The sequence below is a fragment of the Ornithorhynchus anatinus genome, chromosome X2, assembly GCF_004115215.2.
Source record: "Ornithorhynchus anatinus isolate Pmale09 chromosome X2, mOrnAna1.pri.v4, whole genome shotgun sequence".
Lineage (NCBI taxonomy): Eukaryota > Metazoa > Chordata > Mammalia > Monotremata > Ornithorhynchidae > Ornithorhynchus > Ornithorhynchus anatinus.
The window spans coordinates 1,199,993-1,221,255 of NC_041750.1; the positions used below are offsets into that span (position 1 = coordinate 1,199,993).

Consider the following 21,263-nt stretch of genomic DNA (forward strand, 5'->3'; position numbering starts at 1 on the left):
GCCTCACCCAAATTGACAGTCTGTGTCAAACACCCCAGAGCCCAGCACCTCCCTGAGCCGCCCCCACCCCTGGCCCTGAGCGGGAATACGTACACAGATGACACGGTTGGGAGAGCCAATGCTGGACCCTGGTGGGGAGATGGATGTCTCGGACATTCTCCTGAGCTGTGAGGAAAGAGGGAGGGAGAAGCAGAGTGGCTTGAGAAGCATCATGGTCTAGTGGAGAGAACAAGGACTTGGGAGTCAGAAGGACCTGGGTTCTAAATTTGGCGGCTGTGTGACCTCGGGCAAGTCGCTTCACTTAACCTGTGCCTCAGTTACCTCATCTGTAAAATGGGGATTAAGATGATGAGCCCCATATGGGACATGGATTGGGTCCAACCCAACTAGTACAGTGCCTGGCACATAGTTAATGCCTGGCACATAGTAAGCACTTAACAAATACCATTTTTTCTAAAAAAGCAGGCATCCAACGAACTTGCTTGACACCCCATGGCCGGGCTCCTGGTCGCAAAGTGACCCTCAAATGCTGTTGCTGCTATTTCTGCATGGTTGGTCACTGGACACCCCCCCCAGCTGGCCACATTAACTGAGGCATCCTTGAGTACAGGGATCATATACACCATAGCACTGTATTCTCCCAAGTGCATTACCATGCTTTGCACAGAGAAAGGACTGGATCAATAGAACTGATCGATTAATAGATTAATAGATAAAAGCTTGGGACTGCTTACTCCAGCCAACTCTGGCCCTCTGAATCTCCGGGGCCCCTGGCCTGGGGAGCCCCCAGAAGCCCTGCTCACCTTTAGCTTCTTCTCTGCCCGGGCAGCCTGCTTACAGGTAGGGTGCCAGACCTCGGAGCCTGAAAGCAAGAAAGAAGAGCAAAGAGTTGGAGAGCTCTGGCCCCTTCACCGAGCTCAAATCTGGATGGTTGGGGTGCGATAAGGACCCTGAGTCCTGCCCTGCCCATGTAGAGGGCAGCTGAATGCCAGGCCCAGCAGAAGGAGAGTAGAGCCAGGCCTCTCCAGGCTGCTACAGTGTCCATCCGATCCTAAGCGAAGGCCACAAGATCAGCTCTGGTCCCCGTCAACGACCAACCTCCAATGGAGGCATTAGGATACTGACAGGGACCGTTTGCCTCTGTCCTCCTCCACCCGCTCCAACCCTCATGGCTGGGGATGGACTATCCCACACCGCTGACTCTCCCCTCTCCATCCTCTACTCTCCCCCCGTGATCCAGCACAGACTATGCAACACACCCTACTCTCCCCTCTCCATCCCAGACTCTCACCCAGTCAACCAGGACTGTCCATGTAACAACACTGACTCTTTCCCAGTGACCCCAGCCTGGACCATCCTACACCCCTGATTCTCCCCCAGGGACCCATCAGGGACGCACTTCCTTGCCAAACTCCCCTGGAGCCGCTGGTGCTCCCGGGGCCACGGCTCCCTGTGGAAACAGATTCCTTGTGCTCGGCCCCGCTGGGGGAGGAAGTGTTTCCTGCTGTTTGTTCTGAGTCTGACCCATCATCCAGCCTCAGTGGGGCACCCCTCTCTTTGGAGGATGGGTCTGGGGGAAGAGGAGAATTTGGGGAATAGCAGTTCCATGATGAATGAAGGGTGAAATGCCCCCTCACGCCACTTCTCGTGTCTCTGGAGCCAGGATGGCTCCCGCTGGGGCCCGGGAACAGTGCCAAGGCTGGGGGCGGCCTGGCTCCTCCCCGTTAGAGCCATAACCCCGCGGGAGGAGCCCACCCTACCATCTGGCGGGCGCGGGCGGTGAGGAGGGGGCTCAGCCTGCAATTACATCCCCCTTCCCCGAGTAATTATAGCGGACGCAGGGTAGAGCCCTCCCTAATTACACGGGAGGGTGTGCTGGGAGTTGCTTTTCCCCCTGCGTCTCTGCCGGGAACGCACCACCTCCACGCAGCTCTCCCTGGTTAAGTGGGAGGGGGCGGGGGGGGGCGGCAAGGGCCGCAGCTTCTAATGCTCGCAGTGCTGTACCAAGTTGTCAACCTTCAAAACGCTTTAGATGTAGCAGGGCAGAGGATTGGGGCTGTTGGGGGAGTGGACGGGGCTGGCGTGATGGGCAGAGCTGTCAAGGAGGAGATGGAACGAGGAGGGGGGGAGGGGCTGACTGAATTCTCCAGAAGCCTCCTTTGTCCCTGACCTTGGAGTAGGGGTTCTGCTTATTAGCATCTCCTGCACCCCCGAGAAAGGCCTCCCAGAGCTGATACTGGGATGGCGATTTTGAGGCACCACGGTCTAGCAGTAACAGCTGCTAGAGAACTGAGAGCTGGGAACCTTGGGTTTCTAGGCCCAGCTCTGCCATGGATCTACTGTGTAACTTCAGGCAAGACACTTGGACGGTCTGGGCCCATTTCTTACTCTCTAAAACTGGGGTTAAATACCTCTTCTCTCCCCTTAATCTATGAGCCCCATGTGAAACAGGGAGTGTGTTCAACCTGATTAACCTGTATCTACTCCGGCGCTTCGTAAAGTGCTTGGGGACACAGTGAGACCTTAACCAATACTATTATTATTATTGTTATTATTCTAATTATTAACAAATAGCATCATCATTATTATCCCTGTTCTCCTCTCTTGGACAGTGGACCCCATGTGGCACAGGAACTGTGTCTGACCTGATTGTCCTATGTCTCTCCAAGCAATGAGCACATAATAAGCAGCTAGTAAATTTTAAAATTATGATTGTTCCGCTTCTGCCAGGATAGCCACCCTTTGATGTGGCTGAGTGACGTGGTCGTCCCTACCCCACCTACCTGTCAAGTACATTTCCTCGCCTTCGGTGAACATCTGCTGGCAGCGGACACATCTGGCACAGCCTGGGTGATAATGCTTCCCTCCAGCCTGGAAGGGGGAGAAAAGAGGTGACAGGATCATCGCCAGTCTGGCTGCGGGCCTAAACTACCACCTGCCACCCTACACTGTCCAGACATGGGGGCATCGCCAACTGGCTGGGTCGTGGGAGGAGCAGTGCCACAGGGCACTCAGTGGGTCCAGACACAGAACATCATCACAGGGCTCAGCGCTGAAAGCGGCAGAGAGGTGTGGGCGGGAGGGAAAAGGGTGAGCAGAGAAAGCAGAGGATGGGCAGGGTCACCCCTGGGGGTCAGCCCCATGGCCCTTCCGGCCCAGGACTCAATCAAGCAACCAATGGCATCGACTGAGTTCTTACTGTGTACAGAGCACTGCACTAACCACTTGGGAGAGGACGTTACAGTGGAGTTGGTAGATTAAATCCCTGCTCTCAGGAAATTTGGGAAGCATCACAGCTTAGCAGAAAGAGCACTTGCCTGGGAGTCAGGAACATGGGTTCTAATCCTGGCCAAGTAAGGTGCTCTGCACCCAGAGGCACTTTTCTTTCTAGGAATTGGCAAAGCGTCCTCGGGGGCACCCCGGGAGATCAAACCTTATGCTTCTAAGGCAGTTTTGAGTTTGCTCCTTGCGTGGCTCTTGCCCCTGCCCCCCGCCTCCGGCTCCCCCACGGAGAAATTCTCTTCAGCGCCGTCAGTCACGGACGGCCAAACTTTGAAAATAGCAACGTACTATTTTCCTCGGCGCGTGGGGGTTGGGAGCCGCACGTGCCGACCAGGGGAACAGGCTTAATTGAGGCCTTGTTTCCTCTCTGACGTCTGGGATCGTTTCGATTACAGACTCCCGTTCCGCAACCCGGGTCGGTGAGGCCAGGCAAAACTGAGTCCTGGCTCCCTGCCGCAAGCCAGTGTCGCTCCGGGGGCTTCCCGGCACCCCACTCCCTCCCACCTAGATGAATCCAGGGGTAGGCCGTGAGATAAGCAGGAGATAAGGTGGGACAGGGAAGGTCCTTCCTGGAATTTTCCCTGCCGGAGCCCGGGAAGGAGGGCGGGAGCTCCCCGGGCTCAGCCGGGCACCAGGGCGGAATCCGGGTAAGTCCGGGGTGGCAAGGCCACGCTTCCTCTTTCTGCGGCAACCGCAGGACCAGTAGTGCCGAGGGAAGCGTTGCCATGGTAACAAAAGGGAGGGGCGCGCGAAAGGAGGATGGACGGGGGTCACTGAGGCTGGAAGCATCCTAGCCGGGGGGGCCCGGGAGCCGGGGCGACACCGCTCGCGTGCCAGGGATCGGGGCTGGGTAGCGGGGAGGGGCTGGCACTAGTAATTATTATTATTATTGTAGCATTTGTTCAGCGCTTACTATGTGCCAAGCACTGTTCTAAGCACTGAGATAGATACAAGGTAATTAGGTTGTCCCACAGTCTTAACCCCCATTTTACAGATGACGTAACTGAGGCACAGAGAAGTTAAACTAGTCTTCACAGCAGACTAGTGGCGGAGCTGGGATTAGAACGCAGGTCTCCCGACTCCCAAACTCATGATCTTGCCACTAAACCACGCTGCTTCTCTATCTCACCCAATCTACCAACACTCGGGTCTCCAGCTCCCGACCCCCAGCCCCAACCCCGACCCCCACCCACCTCCAGGACGCGGCCGCTGATGTAACGGCTGCAGGTTTCGCACTTGATGCCGAACTGGGCGTGATAATCGGCCTCGCAGTAGGGGACGCCGTCCCTGCCGGGGTCGACCGTCAGTCCATCCGTCCGTCGGTCGGCTCCACGGTCAGTAGGGTAGCCGCCGAGCATCCCGGGGGTGAGGGGAGGGAGAACGCAGTGCTCAAAGCGTACACGTGCGCGTACACACCCACCGCCCCCTCCCCCGGGAAGGGGAGAAGAGCTTGGGCTCGGGGGGGTTGCTCTGGGAGGGGTCCTGGGGGAAGGCCTATCCGGAGGCGAGAGAGGCATGCCCCATCCCCCCAACTCCGGGACAGTGGGGGCTCCCGGGGTCGCACGAGGACCCTCACTTGCTGATGTATTCTCCGGTCAGGATGACCCCACAGGTCTGGCACTTGAAGCAGCTGACGTGCCATTGTTTGTCCAACGCCAGCAGGGACTGTCCGTGCTTGATTTCCTCCGAGCAACCGGCACAGTCTGGAGAGCCAAGAAGATGCCCCCCCATTGCTGAGCCAACGCCCCTCGCCACCCTCTCCCCCAAGATGGTGCAGTCCAGACAGCCAAGGAGACCCTCCTCCACCGCTGAACCAGCTCCCCGCCACAACTGGTGCAGTCCGGAGATCCAAGACCCCCCCCCCCAAAAAACAAACACTTCAGCCAGCTTCCCCCCACAACTAGAACGAGCTGGAGAGCCAAGGAGATGCCCCCCCACTGCTAAACCAGTTCCCTCCTAGTTGGTGCATTCTGGGGAGACCCCCCATGCCCACTACTGAGCCAGACCCCTCCCCCAACAGCCATGCAGTCTGGGGAGACAAGGGAACTCCCCCTAAACCCTTCCCATCTCCACTGCCCCCTCCAAACTCTAGACTGTTAACTCGTTGTGGGCAGGGAATGTGTCTCTTTACTGGTATTTTGTACTCTCCCAAGAGCTTGGTACAGTGCTCTACACACAGTAAGCACTCAATAAATAAGATTGAATGAACAGGTCAGGTACAGAAGCCCCCCAAGCCGGGGCTGTGGTCCCTGGCCCCGGATGGAAGGAGGGAAATCATATCTCTCTCAGGGGATTTGGGGAGGAGCGAGCAAGAGGCTGGGAGTCAGGAGATGGAAGTTCTACTCCTTGCTCTTTCCCAGTCCACCTCAGACAGGACACTTAAATCTCGCTGAGCCTCAGCCTCCACATCCGTATAATGGGGATAAGATTCCTGTCCTCCCTCCCTCTTAGATTGGGAGCCCCGTATGGGATAGGAACTGTGTCCAACCTATCTTGTCTCCACCTAATGCTCAGCACAGTGCTTGCCACATTGTAAACTGAATCAATAGCACAGCTATTAATAGAATCTATCGAGTCCCTACAATCTGCAGAACCTTGTACTGAACGCTTGGGAGAGTACAAGAGAGTTAGTATTAGTGGACACGATTCCTGCTCTCAAGGAATTTACAATATAGTGGGGCAAACAGACACTAAAATAAATTACAGATCGGAGGAAGCAAGAGGATATAAAGATATATACGTCAGTACTACTGAGGTGTTGGGGAGGGAAAGGAGGGTAATGCAAAATTACTGAAAGACATTTTGGGGGAAAATAGGGTGGGGAGGGAGAGATTAATCAGGGAAGGTATCCTGGAGGAGATGTGATTTTAGTAGGGCTTTCAAGACGTGGAGATCAGTGTTCTACGGAGATGTGAAGGGGGAAGGAATTCCAAGCAGTGGAGAGCAGGTGAAACAGAGATAGGAGTCAGGAGAACGAGGCACGGTGAGTAGACTGGATTTAAGAGTGTAAGCTGGGGGGTAATGATATATGAACGTGGAAAAGTAGGACTGGCTAAATAGCACTTTATATACTATTTGCATTTGTGCCCATCTTTATACTTATGGGTGCATTCAATTATGGTTTTTTCTGATTCCTCGCCTGGTAAATAATCCTATGTCAGTCGCTCCAGTGGGGAGGGAACCGATCTGGACTTTCTGATGTAGATTCCCAAGAGTCCACTACATTGCACCTCCGCCAGGGGGCGCTCAGGATACACCACTGGCGTTACTAGTGGAGTGGGGCAAGTCTCCGACCCCCTTGAGAAGCAGCGTGGCACAGTGGCAAGAGCACGGGCCTGGGTGTCAGAAGGTCATGGGTCCTAATCCTTCCTGCACTACTTATCTGCTGTCTGACCTTGGTCAAGTCTCTTGACTTATCTGTGCCTCAGTTATCTCATGTGTAAAATGGGGATCGAGACGGTGAGCCTCTCATGCTTGCATCCACTTGGAAGCAGCGTGGCTCAGGAAAGAGCCCGGGCTTGGGAGTCAGAGGTCAGGGGTTCGAATTCCTGCTCTGCCACTTGTCGGCTGTGTGACTGTGGGCAAGTCACTTCACTTCCTCTGCGCCTCAGTTACCTCATCTGTAAAAGGGGGATTAAGACTTTGAGCCTCACGTGGGACTTCCTGATTACCCTGTCTACCCCAGTGCTTAGAACAGTGTTCTGCACATAGTAAGCACTTAAATACCAACATTATTATTATTATTGTATCCAGCCCAGTGCTCAGTACAGTGCCTGGCACATAGTAAGCGCTTAACAAATACCGTTACTATTATAGGAGCCAATGTGGGCGGCCGAGGGGTGTTGGGGGTGGGGGAGGACGGCCCACGGAATGAGGGGAAGTGGACGGGAAGGGGGGAGGGTGGACGTACGGCTGGGCCCGTGGACCTTGACGGGTTTGGCGCTGACCAGTGAGAGGCTGCAGGTCTGGCAGACGCACTCCTTTCCCCGGAACGTCACCTTGTCTCCGATGGGGAAGGGTTGCCTGGAGCCGGAGACAGAGGAAGTGGTGGGGGACGTTGAAGGAAGGCCGGGGTCTCGGCCTAGCTTCCCCGAGATGAACTTAAACCATGGTTGGATGGTGAGTTTGATCGTGAGGTTTCCAAATCCCTTATCGCTCCCACATTCTGTCCTCTCCCCATGCTGGAGAGCCAGGCCTGTTCTTCCCAGAGAGAGGCAGCGATGTCCATTCCTTCCCTAGTAGCCCAGCACGGACTGTCTCCGTCTCTGGCTCTTCCCGCAGAGGTCCAAGCATGGAGCATCTGACTCCTCTGACTGTTCCTCCAGTTCCTCCCACACCCCCTTCCACCGCTCCATCCTCTCTCGTCCCGCCCTCCCCCGGCCCCCGCTGACCGGCACACGGTGCACACAAAGCACTTGGGATGATAGGTCCGGCCGAGGGCGGAGATGACCTCCCCGGTGATGAAGTCACGGCAGCTGTCGCACCGGGTGCCGTAGAGCTGCTGGTAGTCTTGGGTGCAGATATATTCCCGGTTCTTGAAGAAGAAACCCGACTGGGCCAGGTCACAGCCGCACACTGTGGGCGGGAGAAGGGGACAGGGTCAGCACTGGGGGTCTGGGGAGGGGGTCGGGGAAATCTCCCTGAGTATTCTGCGTTTTTATCATCATGAAGAGCAGCAGGGGCTAGAGGAAAGAGCATGGACCTGACAGTCAGAGAACCTGGGTTCTAATCCCTGCTCTGCTGTGTGATCTTGTTCAAGGCACTTAACTTCTCTGTGCCTCGGTTCCTATTTTCAATACCTTTTTTTTCCTCCTACTTAGACTGTGAGCCCCAAGTGAAACAGGGACTATGTCCAGGCTAACTTGTATCTACCTCAGCACTTAGAATAGTGCTTGACACATAGTAAGCATTTAATAAATGCCAGTAGAAAAAGTATCAGCCTCCATATCTCTTCTTTCCACCTTTCTATACTGGGAAGCTACTTTTTTTAATAGTATTTGTTAAGCGCTTTCTATATGACAAGCACTGTTCTAAGCACTGGAGAACACACAAGTTAATCTGTCTGGACACAGTCCAACAGTTGGACACTGTGGGTGGAACCCTGGGTGCCTACTGAGGAACAGAGGAGGAGGAGGAGGGGGAGAGGAAGAAGAAAACAGCAGCATAGAAACATTGGTCTAGCGGATAGAGTATGGCCCTAGGAGCCAGAAGGACCTGGGTCTAATCCCCATTCCATGACAAGTCTGCTTTGTGACCTTGGGGAAGTCACTTGACTTCTCTGGGCCTCAGTTACCTTATCTGGAAAATGGGGATTAAGAGTGTGAGCCCTGTGTGGGACAGGGACTTTGTCCAACCTGATTAACTTGTGTTTAGAACAGTGCTGGGCACACAGTAAGTGCTTAACAAATACCATAGTAAGCTTATTGTGGGCAGGGAATGTGTATGTTTTATTATTATACTGTCCTCTCCCAAGCGCTCAGTACGGTGCTCTGCACACAGTAAGCATTCAAAAAAGTTTGAAAGAATGAATGAATTAGTTTTTACCTAATCAGTGTTTAGTACAGTGCCTGGCACATAAATAGTGTTTAGCAAATACTGCTTATATATAGAATAATAATGGTGGTATTCGTTAAGCGCTTACTATGTGCCGAGCACTGTTCTAAGCGCTGGGGTAGACACAGGGGAATCGGGTTGTCCCACGTGGGCCTCACAGTCTTAATCCCCATTTTCCAGATGAGGTAACTGAGGCACTGAGAAGTTAAGTGACTTGCCCCAAGTCACCCAGCTGACAAGTGGCCGAGCGGGGATTTGAACCCATGACCTCTGACTCCAAAGCCCGTGCTCTTTCCACTGAGCCACGCTGCTTCTCATATATATATATATATACATATAAAGAGAGAGACAGTTTGCAGTGGTAGTGGCTGCTTTCCTTGCCTATGAGGGAAGTTTTGTGTTGTGGTCTTTTCCCCATTTTCTAGGGATTTTTCCTGCCCCTGGGGGTAACCAGGATGCCCCAACTGTCAGCACCTCCTGTCACCCACGCCGTTGCCTTTTCCTGTCCGCCCCACTGTAGCTGGCAGAGCTGCGGAGGGGGAGTCCCAAGGGGGACCCCTCCCCTAGCTCCCCCTGCCCCCCACAACTACCTGCAATCACCGGCTCTGCCGACCAGGGATTGGGGAGGACAGAATTGCTGCTGTCCCTCCCTCCCGTTCCCCGCAGTTTCCCCCTCCCCTCCTTCTCCCCTCTGCCCCCCTGCCCCCAGCCCAGCCACCGGACTCCGGGAACGGCCTGTACTCTTCTTATCAGGGTCAGGCGTTGGCCACCACCGCCGATCAACCCCGCAGGCGTCCACTGAGAGCCTCCCTGGGATGGACTGGGGGGTGGGGGATTGGCTGTTAACTCACTGTCCGGAATCTGCTCCCCCTCCCCCTCGCCCGGCCTAGGGAGACCTGCAGTGGTCCCCTCCACCCTGCGCCCGGCCTGGCGCCGGACCACAGCAGCAAGGAGTAAGGACTACGGGTCAGCTCATTACACTGGTCCTGGGGACCAAAGGCATCCACTCTGTGGGGTTAGTAGGAGGAGGGGTGTGGGGTGACGCTATTGTCTTCCCCAGAGCTGCTTAGGCTGGACTCTGGTCTTGCTTCTCCCGGAGAATTGCCCAGATTAGAGTGATCCCAAATTCCAGCGTGCTCCCTACTTCCTCACACCCCTAATATCCTCCCCAGCTGTTAGTGGATAGCAAAGCCATTCAAGGCCGGGTTCTCACTTCCCGGGAGGGAAAGGGAGTCCAGGCTGAGGCCCTGTGGTCCTGGAAGTGGTTGGGGCTCCTTATGGGCAGGGAACGTATCTGCTACTTCTGTTGTCTTGTCCTCTCCCAAGCACTTAGTTCGGTGCTCTGCACACAGTAAGTGCTCGGTAAAAATAATTGATTGATTCATTCCGGGGCAAAGGCAAGAGCAGGCAGGGATTCTCCGGGGCTGGACCCTCATCTGCACGGTGTTGGGGTAGCGAGTCTTGGATTAGATGTTTCCGGGGTCCCGAGGGGAGTGAGGCTGGGAGCCCCCCCGCCGCCCCCCCGGAGCGCAAGTGTCCACTACCTTGGCAGGTGAAGCAGCGGATGTGGAAGTGGTTGTTCTGGACTCGCACGACCTCGCCCTTACAGGTGTCTCCGCAGCGATAGCATTGGATGGCCGGGGACCCGCTGCCGGGGTTGTACAGGTTCTGTTGGTAGGGGGCTGCAGGGAGGCGAGGGGGAGAGAGAGGGAGGGAGGGAGAGAGAGAGAGAAGTAGAGAGATAGATGAAGGGGTGGGAACTATGAAGGGGAGTGAGCTTCAGGGAGCGGCTGGCCCAGAACGTGGGAGGAAGGGATATTGCTGGGAACTTTCGCACTGGCCCACAGGGAGTGGCACACGCCTGCAGACATGGATACAGGTGAGCATAGGGGCACACGTTCATTTCCATTGTGCATACGCCACGTCCATGGACACGTATGCATATACATGCAAATGCACGCATTCATTCTCACGTACACTACACACACATGCACATGTACGCAAGCTCACACTCAGTGCTCACACCACACACATGCGTGTGTACACAAAAACACACAAGTACCCACATCCATTCCCACCATGCCCACACCACACACATGGATGAGACGTGCACACACATTTTAGTCCCAGGGCTCATCCTCACAAAAATGGCGAAATCAATAGGTTTTGGAGGCTTTGACCTCTCCTGCTGGACCACAGATATCTCGGGAAGGCCACGGACCACTGAAGCAGGAAAGGCTCTAAGCCCCTGCCCCAGGGCCTTGCTGAGGTTCTGGGAAAGGAACACCCAAGATTGGGCCAGGGTGGGGGGCAGGTCTCATGGGGTCCTCACCCCACAGGCCTCGGGATCCAGTCCCAGTTCTCTCCAACCTCCATTCCGGCTCCTAGTCCTGGCCAGGCTGGAGAGGGTGTGAAAGGTCACTTCTGGGCATCTCTGTGGGCTCGGCAGGACAGCCAGGCTACGTGGCTCGCTCACGGCTCTTTCCCGGATTTCCAACAGGAAGACCCGGCCCTGGAAGACCCGGCTCGGGCCAGATACCGCGGAGGTGGTTGGCCTTGCTGGGACGTCTGGACCCTCCCCCACCTCCTCCCCTTCCCCTCACGCACCCTTGGGGGCCCAGTTTAATGTGCAAACTTGTACTTTTCCCAATGTTTAGTACACTTCTGTGCATGCAATAGGCGCTCAAGAGACATTATTGCTAATACTAGAGTTAGAGTAGGCCTTCACTCCCATCATCCCCCGGGACCTCCTCCACCTCAAGGCCCCCTCTAACTCATGAGAAGCAGCTGGATTAGTGGATAGAGCACGGGCCTGGGAGTCAGAAAGACTTGGATTCTAATTCCAGCTGTGGCATATGTCTTCTGGGTGACACTGGGCAAGGCACTTCACTTTTCTGGGCCTCAGTTACCTCATCTGTAAAATGGAGATTAGAGTGTGAGCCCCATGTTGGATAGGGACTGTGTCCAACCTGATTACTGTGTATCTACCCCAGCACTTAGAACAGGGCTTGGCACATGATAAGTGCTTTACAAATACCATAATGATTATTATTATAGGTCCTAACGTGCGAAGGGAATGGACATGGAAATCCTCCCCCCACTTCAGGGCGAGGAGTCCCCACTGGGGCTGGACAGGGCAGGTTCAGAACTAACAGCAGGAAAGACTTCTTCCCCCAATCTGGGGTGAACATGGGAATTGGGTCCCCCAGAGAGCTGTGCAGCTGGGAATACCAGCAGATCCAGAGGGATTTGACCCATCCATGGACAGACTTTCATGCTGGATCACTGGGAGAGAGTCAGGGAAGGAGAGGAGAGAGTCAGGTGTGTGGGATGGCCCATGCTAGATCACTGGGGGGACAGTCAGGGATGGAGGGGGAGAGTCAGGGGTGTGGGATGGTCGGTGCTGGGTCCGTGAAGGAGAGTCAAGAATGGAGAAGGGAGAAAGCTCTACTGGGCACCTATTGTGTTTAGAGCACTATACTGGGCGCCTGCTGGATGGACCCCGCACTGTTCAGCTCAGGCCCGCAAGCTCCCACGGGACTTTTCACCATCAGTAGCGTCTCCTGTGAGCACACGTGAGAGCTCGGTGTACACACGTGTGCAAGGCCGGGCCCAGTAAAGCAGTCCTGTATGCAAAAGGCCCCGGCAGAGGCCTGGAGCGGGCTATTGTCTCCGCCGCCCCCTCCCGCACCCAGGGACAACCCAGACAAACAGGAAGAGGCAGTGGTCCCTCTGTTTAGTGGTTGCCGTGGCGACCGGCCTCGTTGAACAGGATTGACAAACTCTGGCCGCATCCGCCTGAGATCTTGGAGGGATGGGGGCGGGGCCGTCATACTATCCATAACTGGTTGATTTACATTTATTTACGTTCATGTCTTGCTCCCCCTCTAGACTGTAAACTCCTCGGGAGCAGGGACCTCATCTACCAGAGAATCAGCGTGGCTTAGTGGCAAAAGCCAGGGCGTGGGAGTTGGAGAACGTGGGTTCTAATCCCAGCTCCACCACTTCTCTGATTTGTGACCTTGAGCAAGTCACTTCACTTCTCTGTGCCTCAGTTACCTCATCTGTAAAAAGGGGGTTGAGACCGTGAGCCCCATGTGGGACAAGGGACTATGTCCAACCCCTGTTGCCTCTATCCACCCCTGTGCTTAGTACATCGCCTGGCACATAGTAAGCACTTAACAGATATCATTATTATTATTATTACTCTCAACAGTCTAGAGCAGCACTCTGCAAGCAGCAGGCACCCAGCACAGTACTCTACACGCAGCAGGAGCCCAGGACAGCGCTCTGCACCCAGCAGGTGCCCAGCACTGCGCTTTGCATCCAGCAGGTGCCCAGGATAGTACTCTGCACACAGCAGGAGCCCAGCACAGCGCTCTGCACCCAGCAGGCACCCAGCACCGCGCTCTGCCCGCAGCAGGCACCCAGCACAGTGCTCTGAACACACAAAGCCTTAAAGTCGGTCATCAGCTCCTATTTCTGGCAAGAAACAGCGAGGAGTTGGGGGACCGAGTCTCACCAGAGTGGGGTTCATTTCCTAAGCCAGAAACTGTCCCCAAGCCCCCCTCCCCACGGAATGCGTGCCTGGCCCAGGCCAGACCAAACCGATGTCCTCCCGGCTCGGGCCGGGGTCCCGTCAGGGCAACGGCAAGGTCGCATCCTCAGAGAATCGATCTTTTATTCTCAAGACAGCCACCGCCTCCCCTCCCCTGATTCCCGGGGCTGCTCTCATTAGCAATAATTAATTGTCCGGGCTCAGGCTTTGATTTCTCGCCAGAACGCAGGCCCCGAGTAACAAGCAGAGGAGGGGGGCAAAGGAAGGAGACCCCAGCACTGTGCAGAACACTGATCCTGCTGATTGCTGTGTGCAGAGCACTGTAATAATAACAATTATGGTATTTAAGCGCTTACAATATGCCAATCGCTGTTCTAAGCGCTGGGGTAGATCCAAGGTAATCAGGTTGTCCCATGTGGGGCTCACTGTTTTAATCCCCATTTTACAGATGAGGTAACTGAGACACAGAGAAGTTAAGTGACTTGCTCAAGGTAACACAGCAGACAAGTGCAGAGTGGAACCCAGTGCCACTGTGTTCAGAGCACTGTACTGTGCCCCTCCGGGTACAGAGTACAGGACCAGATGCCCCTTTCGTGCAGAGCACGCTGTGCTGGATCCTAGTGGCAAGAGCACGGGCTTGGGAATCAGAGGTCCTGGGTTCTAAACCCGGCTCCGCCACCTGTCTGTTGTGTGATCTTGGGCAAGTCACTTCACTTCTCTCTGTCTCAGTTACCTCATCTGTAAAATGGAGATTAAGAGTGTGAGACTCACGTGGGACAGGGGCTGTGTCCGACCTGATTACCTTGTATCTACCCCGGAGCTTAGAACAGTGCTTGGCACATACTAAGTGCTTAACAAATACCATTATTATTATTATCAGGGCACCTGCTGGGTGCCTACTCTGTGTTAAATGTTTCAAAGAGTGACCCCTGTTTGCAGAGTACTGTATTGGGTGTTACTATATGCAGAGTACTTTCCTGGATGACTGATGTGTGCAGAGCACTGTACTGGGCACTTAAAAAGCCTCTAAGAGAAGATAAAGCTACAGTCCCTAGGGAAGACAGGAAGAAATCAATTCACGACGCATCAGTCACTGAAAAAATGGGAACATATGGGCCTCAGTTTCTCCATTTGTAAAATAGGGAGCACATTCCTGCTGGTCTTCACTCTGACCTATCAGCCATGAGGCCATGCTGTCACTTTGATTCCTAGAGCAGGCTAAGGCAAAGGTGTAGTGATCTAAAATGCTAAACTCTGCTACTTTAAAAAGAAAAAAAGGGTTAAGCTCTTACTACGTGCCAGGCACTGTACTAATTGCTCAGGTAGACACAAGAGCTTGATCTAGTGGATAAAGCATGGACCTGGGGGTCCGAAGGACCTGGGTTCTAATCCCAGATCCATCATTTGTATGCTGGGTGACCTTGGACAAGGTATTAACCTTCTCTATGCCTCAGTTTACCTCATCTATAAAATGGGGAGATTGTGAGCCTCATGTAGGATATGGGCTGTGTCCAACGTAAATACTTTTTATCTACCCAAGCATTTAGTACAGTGCCTGGCACCTAGTGAGTCCTTTACAAGTACCATTAAAACAGCGTGAGAGGTGAGCATGAGCATGGCAAGAAGAAATACCTGGACCAAGAGTGTGAGCACTGGACATGATAAGGAGAAGAATCTGGACCAGGAGTGTGAGCCCTATGACAAGAAGTCTGAGCATTGGGTGTAATGAGGAGGAGCACCTACACTAGAAGTTGGATCACAGGGCATGACATGAAGTCCCCCGATTAGACTGTAAGCCCATCATTTGGGCAGGGATTGTCTCTATCTGTAGCCGAATTGTACATTCCAAGCGCTTAGGACGGTGCTCTGCACATAGTAAGTGCTCAATAAATACTACTGAATGAATGAATGAATGAAAGAGAATCTGGATTGGGAGTGTGAGCACAATGCGTGATGAGGAGCAGCCCCTGGGCTGGGGGGTGAGTGCTGGGCATGAGGAGGAGGAGGAGAACGACCATCATATTGAGCGTGATGAAGAAGAAATTCCATACTCTGTGAGCACTGGGCAGGATGAGGAGAGCAACCAGACTGTGAGAGGCCAAGGAAGAAGTCCCCTTCTAGCCCCTTTCTAGACTGTAAGCTCCTTGTAGACTGAGAACACGTCTACCAACTCCTGTGTTTCTCCTGGTGCTTGATATAGTGCTCTGCACATGGTAGGCACTCAATAAATAGCACTGATTGATTGTTCCATCGATCGGGAGGTTAATTACCGCAGCTCATCACAGGACAAATACGGATCCTTTGAGGTCGAGTCTCAGATGTTGGGGCCCGACCGGGAGTCGATAGCAGTGGACAGAAGGGTCAGCCTGGCAGGCAGCCAGCCATCGGAAATGGGGCGGGCCTCTCAGAACTGCGACTTCAGGAAGAGAGGGATACCGAGAGGCAGAAACGAAAACGGTGCCAGGAACAGCAGGGTGCAAAGGCAGGCAAAAAGGGACCACCTAGATCAGGACTGTGAGCACGGGGCATGACAAGGAGGAGCACGTGGACCGGGAGTGTGAGCACTGGGCATGACAAGGAGGTGAATCTAGACCGGAAGTCCGAGCAGTTGGCACTGACAAGGGGTAGAATCTAGACTGAGAGTGTTAGCATGGGACGTGACAAGGAGAAGTTCTTAGACTGGCTGAGTTGTCAGTGTGTACGTGGTGAAAGGGGCTGTCAGTTCCACCTCGTCCTGAGCAGTCAACTCAAACCCTTCCCCCGCAGCCTTGTCCTACATACAGTCCCCTCCCCAAGGGCCAGCTCGGAACCCCGAGCACAGAAACTCAGGACCAGCTACGTCACACACACTCCTTCCTCATACCCAACAGCGACTCTCCCCAACTTTAAAGCCTCATTGAAGGTACATCTCCTCCAAGAGGCCTTCCCTGATTAAGCCCTCCTTTCCTCTTCTCCCATTCCTTTCTGTATCACCTGACTTGCTTCCTTAATTCATTCCCCCGCCCCCAGCCCCACAACACTTATGTCCACATCTGTCATTTATTGATATTAATGTCTATCTCCACTCCTCTAGACTGGGAGCTTGTTGTGGGCAGGGAATGTGTCTGTTATACTGTACTCTCCCAGGCACTCAGTACAGTGTTCTGCACACAGTAAGTGCTCAATACATATGATTGAATGACTGAGTGAATGAACTTAGTACAATGTTCTGCACACAGTAAGTTCTCAATAAATGTGATTGACTGACTAACCTAAAACTCCGCTGCTCTCAATCTCCCCAAGAAGGGTCATCCAAATATCCGGCAACTTGTCAACACAACCACTGTTAGTAGTCACCCCTTCCTAATCCCCAGGCCAAAACCTAACCCTCTAACACTCTCTGGCATCCTGAAAAGATTAATCAATCAATCAATCAGTGGTATTTAGTAAGTGCTTAGGGTGTGCAGAGCACTGTCCTGGGCACCTAGTGGGTGTCTACACTGGATCCCAATGGAGTGTCTATACTGGGTATCTACTACCTGCTGCGGAGTGCTGTACTGGGTGCCTACTGTGTTCAGACCAGTGTACTGAACACCTATGTCCAGAGTACTACTTGGCATCTATGGGAAGCAGCATGGCCTAATGGAAAGAGCAGGGGCCTGAGAGTCAGAGGACCTGGGTTTTCATCCTTTCAATCGTATTGGAGTGCAGAGTACTCAGGAGAGTACAATACAACAACGAAAACTGTCCACAGTGAGGTTTTATCGGCCACCTGTCTGCTGTGTGTCCTTGGACAAGTCACTTAACTTCTCTGTGCCCCCATTTTCTTATCTGTAAAATGAGGATTAAAACCTATTCCCTCCTACTTAGGCTGTGAGCCTCATGTGGGACGGGGACTGCGTCCAAACTGATTTGCACAGTAGTACAGTGCTTGGCACACAGTAAGCACTTAAATACCGTAACTATTATTATGACTGGGTTTAGAGTGCTCTCCTGGGCATCTACTGGGTGCAGAACAGCTGGGTGCCGTCTATGTGCAGAACACTGTGTTTAGGGGAGTATCCCAGAAGCATTGCTAATTCCCACCCCACTTCACCTCATCCCAACAGCTGTCCTCAGCATTTCTGTCTCTATCAAATCACATTCTCTACTTATTTATTATTTATTTATTCATTTGCTCATTTTTCCATTCTCTAGTTGACGCTAGTTATAACTACATACTGTCTACTGCTTCCGCTGCTCAGAAATCATTTCTATCTGCCCGACTCTCCCATTAAACCAGGATGCTTGAGGGCAGTCTCCGTGTTTTATATTAGACCCTCCCAAGTGTCTAATACAGTGCTGTACCTGCAGGAGGCCCTCAATAAATCCCATAGTATGAACGACTAATAATATAAAAATAACGGTGGTATATTCATCATCATCTTTGGCATTTACTGAGCTGTTACGATGTGCAGAGCACTGTACGAAGCACTTGGGAGAGTACAATGCAACCAAGTCAACAGACACATTTCCTTCCCACAACGAGCTTACAGTCTAAAGGGGGAGAGAGACATTAATATAAATAACTTATAATGCACCATTTAAAGATACATACATATGTGCTGTGGGCTTACTAATGGGCTCATTAAGGGCTCATTAAGTCCAAGCGCTGTGCTGAGCACTGGGGTAGATCCGATGACCAGATCAGACACAGGCCCTGCCCGGAGGGGTCCCAGTCTAAGGGGAAGGGGGAACAAGAACATGAGAATGATAAGGTGGAGAGGGGTTGGCGGGTGGAGAGGTTCCTCAGATGGAGAGACCAGAAGCGCATGGGCTCTACAGGATGGACAGATACAGACTAAGGGGACAGGGCTGGAGTTTTTAGAACCAGGAAGGGGATGAATACAGAAATGCCATTCCCCAAATTAAGTTCCCAAGAGCCAGGGGGCTTCAACGAGGGTTTGAAGGGAGGGGGATCAAAAATAAGCAGCAGGAAACTTCTTCCCCCAGTGCGGGTGAGCACAGGGAATCCCTTCCCACAGAAAACTGGGCAGCCAGGAACTCTAGCAGGTCCAGAGAGGTTTGGACAGATACATGGACGACCGTCCATGCTGCGGAACTGGGGGGAGAGTGTCGGGGATGAAGAGGGGGAGAGTCAGGGGTGTGGGATGGTCCATGCTGGGTCACTGGGAAGAGGCAGGGATGGAGAAGGGGCAGTGTCAAGGGGTTTTGGATGGTCCATGCTGTGTCACCGGGGACAGTCAGTGGTGTGGGATGGTCCAACTCTAATCATGAGGGCAAGTGTCCGGGGGAGTGGCCAGAACTTGGCTCCTCACAGGTTCCTGGTGTCAGAGTCAGAGCCCTGATCTGGCTGGGCCAGTCTATGCTCTGCTGGAAGGTGCCAGCGGGCCGGGCTGAAGTCCCTGGGCGAAGGATGCCCTGCTGCCACCGGGGCCGCCAACTCGATGGGTAGGTGGGCGATTCGGATCCTGCGTGGGCACAACGAACCCAGGCCGGGAGGCCCCTGGAGATGGCAGAACTGTTGGGACCGCTGCGGCCACCGCTCGGCCCCTGACCCCAGGGACTTTGCCCCCACAGCCCGGCGGCTGGACTCCGCCCCCACGGAGGCTGCGCAGGGGCAGCTGGGGGAGGGTCATCGCGCTTGGGCACACACACTCTCCTCCCTCCCCTTTCCCCCAGGACCCTTGGGTGGGGTGTGCATTTCCAAATGAGCCACCTAAGTGTCGCCCACCTTTCCACGGGAGATCCCTTGACCTGTCCAACCTGGGACAATCTCTGACATCTTGGGGGAAGCGGGTGTTGGTTAGGGATGGCCCATCCCGCACTCCCTGACTCTCCCTGTGTGACCTTAGCAGGGACCATCCCACACCCCTGATTCTTCCCTTTTCTTTCCTTGACTCTCCCCCAGTGACCCAGCACGGTCCATCCCACACCTCTGACTGTCCCCTCTCTTTCCCTGACTCACCTACGGTGATCTAGAACGGACCAATTCAACACCCCGAATTATTTCCTCCCCACCCCACCAGAACCCCTCCCCGTCCAAGTGTAAGTTCCATACGATCGGACAGGCCTAGGTAATCCCAGCAAGGCGGACAGTCCAGGATTTATTTCGGCCCGAGGGATCGGGGGATCCCCTTGGAAAGAGAGAGGAATTGGGAGCCGAGGAAAGGCTTTCCATCCCCAAGCCGCAGAATCCAGGCCTGGCAGCAACTGGGGGAGCCGGTCCTCCTCCTGACCCCTTGTAAGGCCGCTTCTCCAACCCCGCGCCGGGTCCGTGCTAGAGCCAGGCGATAATTTGGGTGAGGGGCAATGGGTGGGTTCGGCCCCGACCTGTTTTGGGCAGGGAATGTGTCTGCTAATTCTGTTTTGGTGTACTCTCTCAAGCGCTTAGTACAGTACTCTGCACATAGTAAGCGCTCAATACATCCGATTGATCGATTGACCGCCCCCGCCCCGGGATTCGGCGAGGAAAGAAGCGTCCGGGTCCACGGCGGCAAGACGTCGGGGGGAAGCTGGGGGTTACCTGTCTGCCTCCTCTCTCCCCGCCCATCCTGCCTCCTGTCTGGACCTGGGGTCCCCCCCCTCACCCGCCGCCAACCTCCCCTCTCCCTGCAGCCCCCCGATTCTAGGCCCCCGAGCCCGACCTCCCCTCTCACCATCTCTTCCCTCCGGTGGGCGAGAAGGCATGATCTCCCCGGACGCCAGGCTCCGGTGCGGGCACCAGGGCAAGGATGGGCAGAGCCGGCCGGTCGCCCGTGACCGACCGTTTGGGGGAAGAAAAGCCCCCACCCCCGCCGTCCCTCGAGGCTCGGACGTGGACTTACCCCTGGTGCTCATGGCTTCGCCGCCCTGCCTCCGGGGCCCGCCGCCAACGCCGGGAGGGAAGCGGGAGGGGCGGTCAGTCGGACCGTCCAGTGCCCTCCCGCCCGGGTGCCGCCCCCTCCCTCGGCTCGCTGGGGCGGAATATTTCCGAGGAGGAGGAGGAGGAAGAGGAGGCCTTGGGATGGGCGAGGCTGGAGGCCGGGGCAGGGGGGATGGGGAGGAGAGGGGCGGGGGTCCCTTCTTGGTCCCAGGCCCCGAGTGTCCGGGCAGCAGCCTACGGGCGGGCGGGGGCGGCCGGCGATGGAGCAATGCAGCAGCGGCCGGTCCGGCCGAGCTGCTCTTATAGCTCCGGGGGTGTGGACCACGAAGGGGAGGGGGCGGCGGGGAGGGAGCCGGTTTATCCCAACCCGAGGCTCTCCCCGCCTCCCACGCCCCGGGGTCCTGGGGGGCCGGGGGGGGGGGCTGGGCTGCCGGGGCGGGGAGGGGGGCGGTCGGGGCCGGGAAGGGGACCCCCCCCCCCAGGGTGGTCGAGAGGCCGGGGGAGGGGATGGGGGGCGCGATGGGGGGTTTGGAGGGAGGGAGGGAGGGAGGGAAGAGGCGGGGGCGTCGTTTGATTGGCTCCTCCGTGCTGGTGGGAACCGGGATCCTGCGGCCGTGCGCCCCCTGCCGGACACGCCGGGCTCGGAGCGCTGCAGACAATGCGGCCGCCGGACAGAGCCCCGCGGGGAGGGATTAATAATGTGGCGATCCGTTGAGCGCTTACTACGTGCACAGCGCTGTTCTGAGCGCGAGGGTAGATACCAGGTAATCAGGCTGTCCCACGTGAGGCTCACGGTCTTCATCCCCATTTTCCAGATGAGGGAACTGAGGCCCAGAGAAGTGAAGGGACCCGCCCACAGTCACACAGCTGACGCGTGGCAGAGCCGGGATTGGAACCCATGACCTCTGACTCCCAAGCCCGTGCTCTTTCCACTGAGCCACGCTGCTTATTAGCGGCCGGAGGGAGGGGGTCATATCCCGGCCCTAATTCCTTCCCCTCGGGAACACCTCCTCCCCCCGCCCCCCC

The 21,263-nt window shown here is 55.1% G+C and overlaps 1 protein-coding gene across 8 annotated transcripts in view; it reads right to left on the reverse strand.

The window, feature by feature from the left end:
- ABLIM3 (actin binding LIM protein family member 3) overlaps positions 1-20,553 on the reverse strand; it is a 34,824-nt gene extending 14,271 nt beyond the window's left edge. For 4 of the 8 annotated variants that reach the window (XM_029052969.2, XM_029052973.2, XM_029052970.2 and 1 more), the window contains exons 1-9: positions 20,032-20,125; positions 10,380-10,517; positions 7,674-7,857; positions 7,193-7,305; positions 4,859-4,985; positions 4,476-4,569; positions 2,784-2,871; positions 804-862; positions 94-165 (exon numbers count right to left, since the gene is read on the reverse strand). In XM_029052969.2, coding sequence (XP_028908802.1) covers positions 94-165; positions 804-862; positions 2,784-2,871; positions 4,476-4,569; positions 4,859-4,985; positions 7,193-7,305; positions 7,674-7,857; positions 10,380-10,517; positions 20,032-20,062 — 906 coding nt within the window. In that variant the 5' untranslated portion in view covers positions 20,063-20,125. Of the gene's footprint in view, positions 1-93; positions 166-803; positions 863-2,783; positions 2,872-4,475; positions 4,570-4,858; positions 4,986-7,192; positions 7,306-7,673; positions 7,858-10,379; positions 10,518-20,031; positions 20,126-20,199 lie in introns of those variants that run through there. The other 4 variants (XM_029052974.2, XM_029052971.2, XM_029052967.2 and 1 more) reach the window with 3 other exon arrangements.
- Between the last annotated feature and the right edge of the window lie 710 nt (positions 20,554-21,263).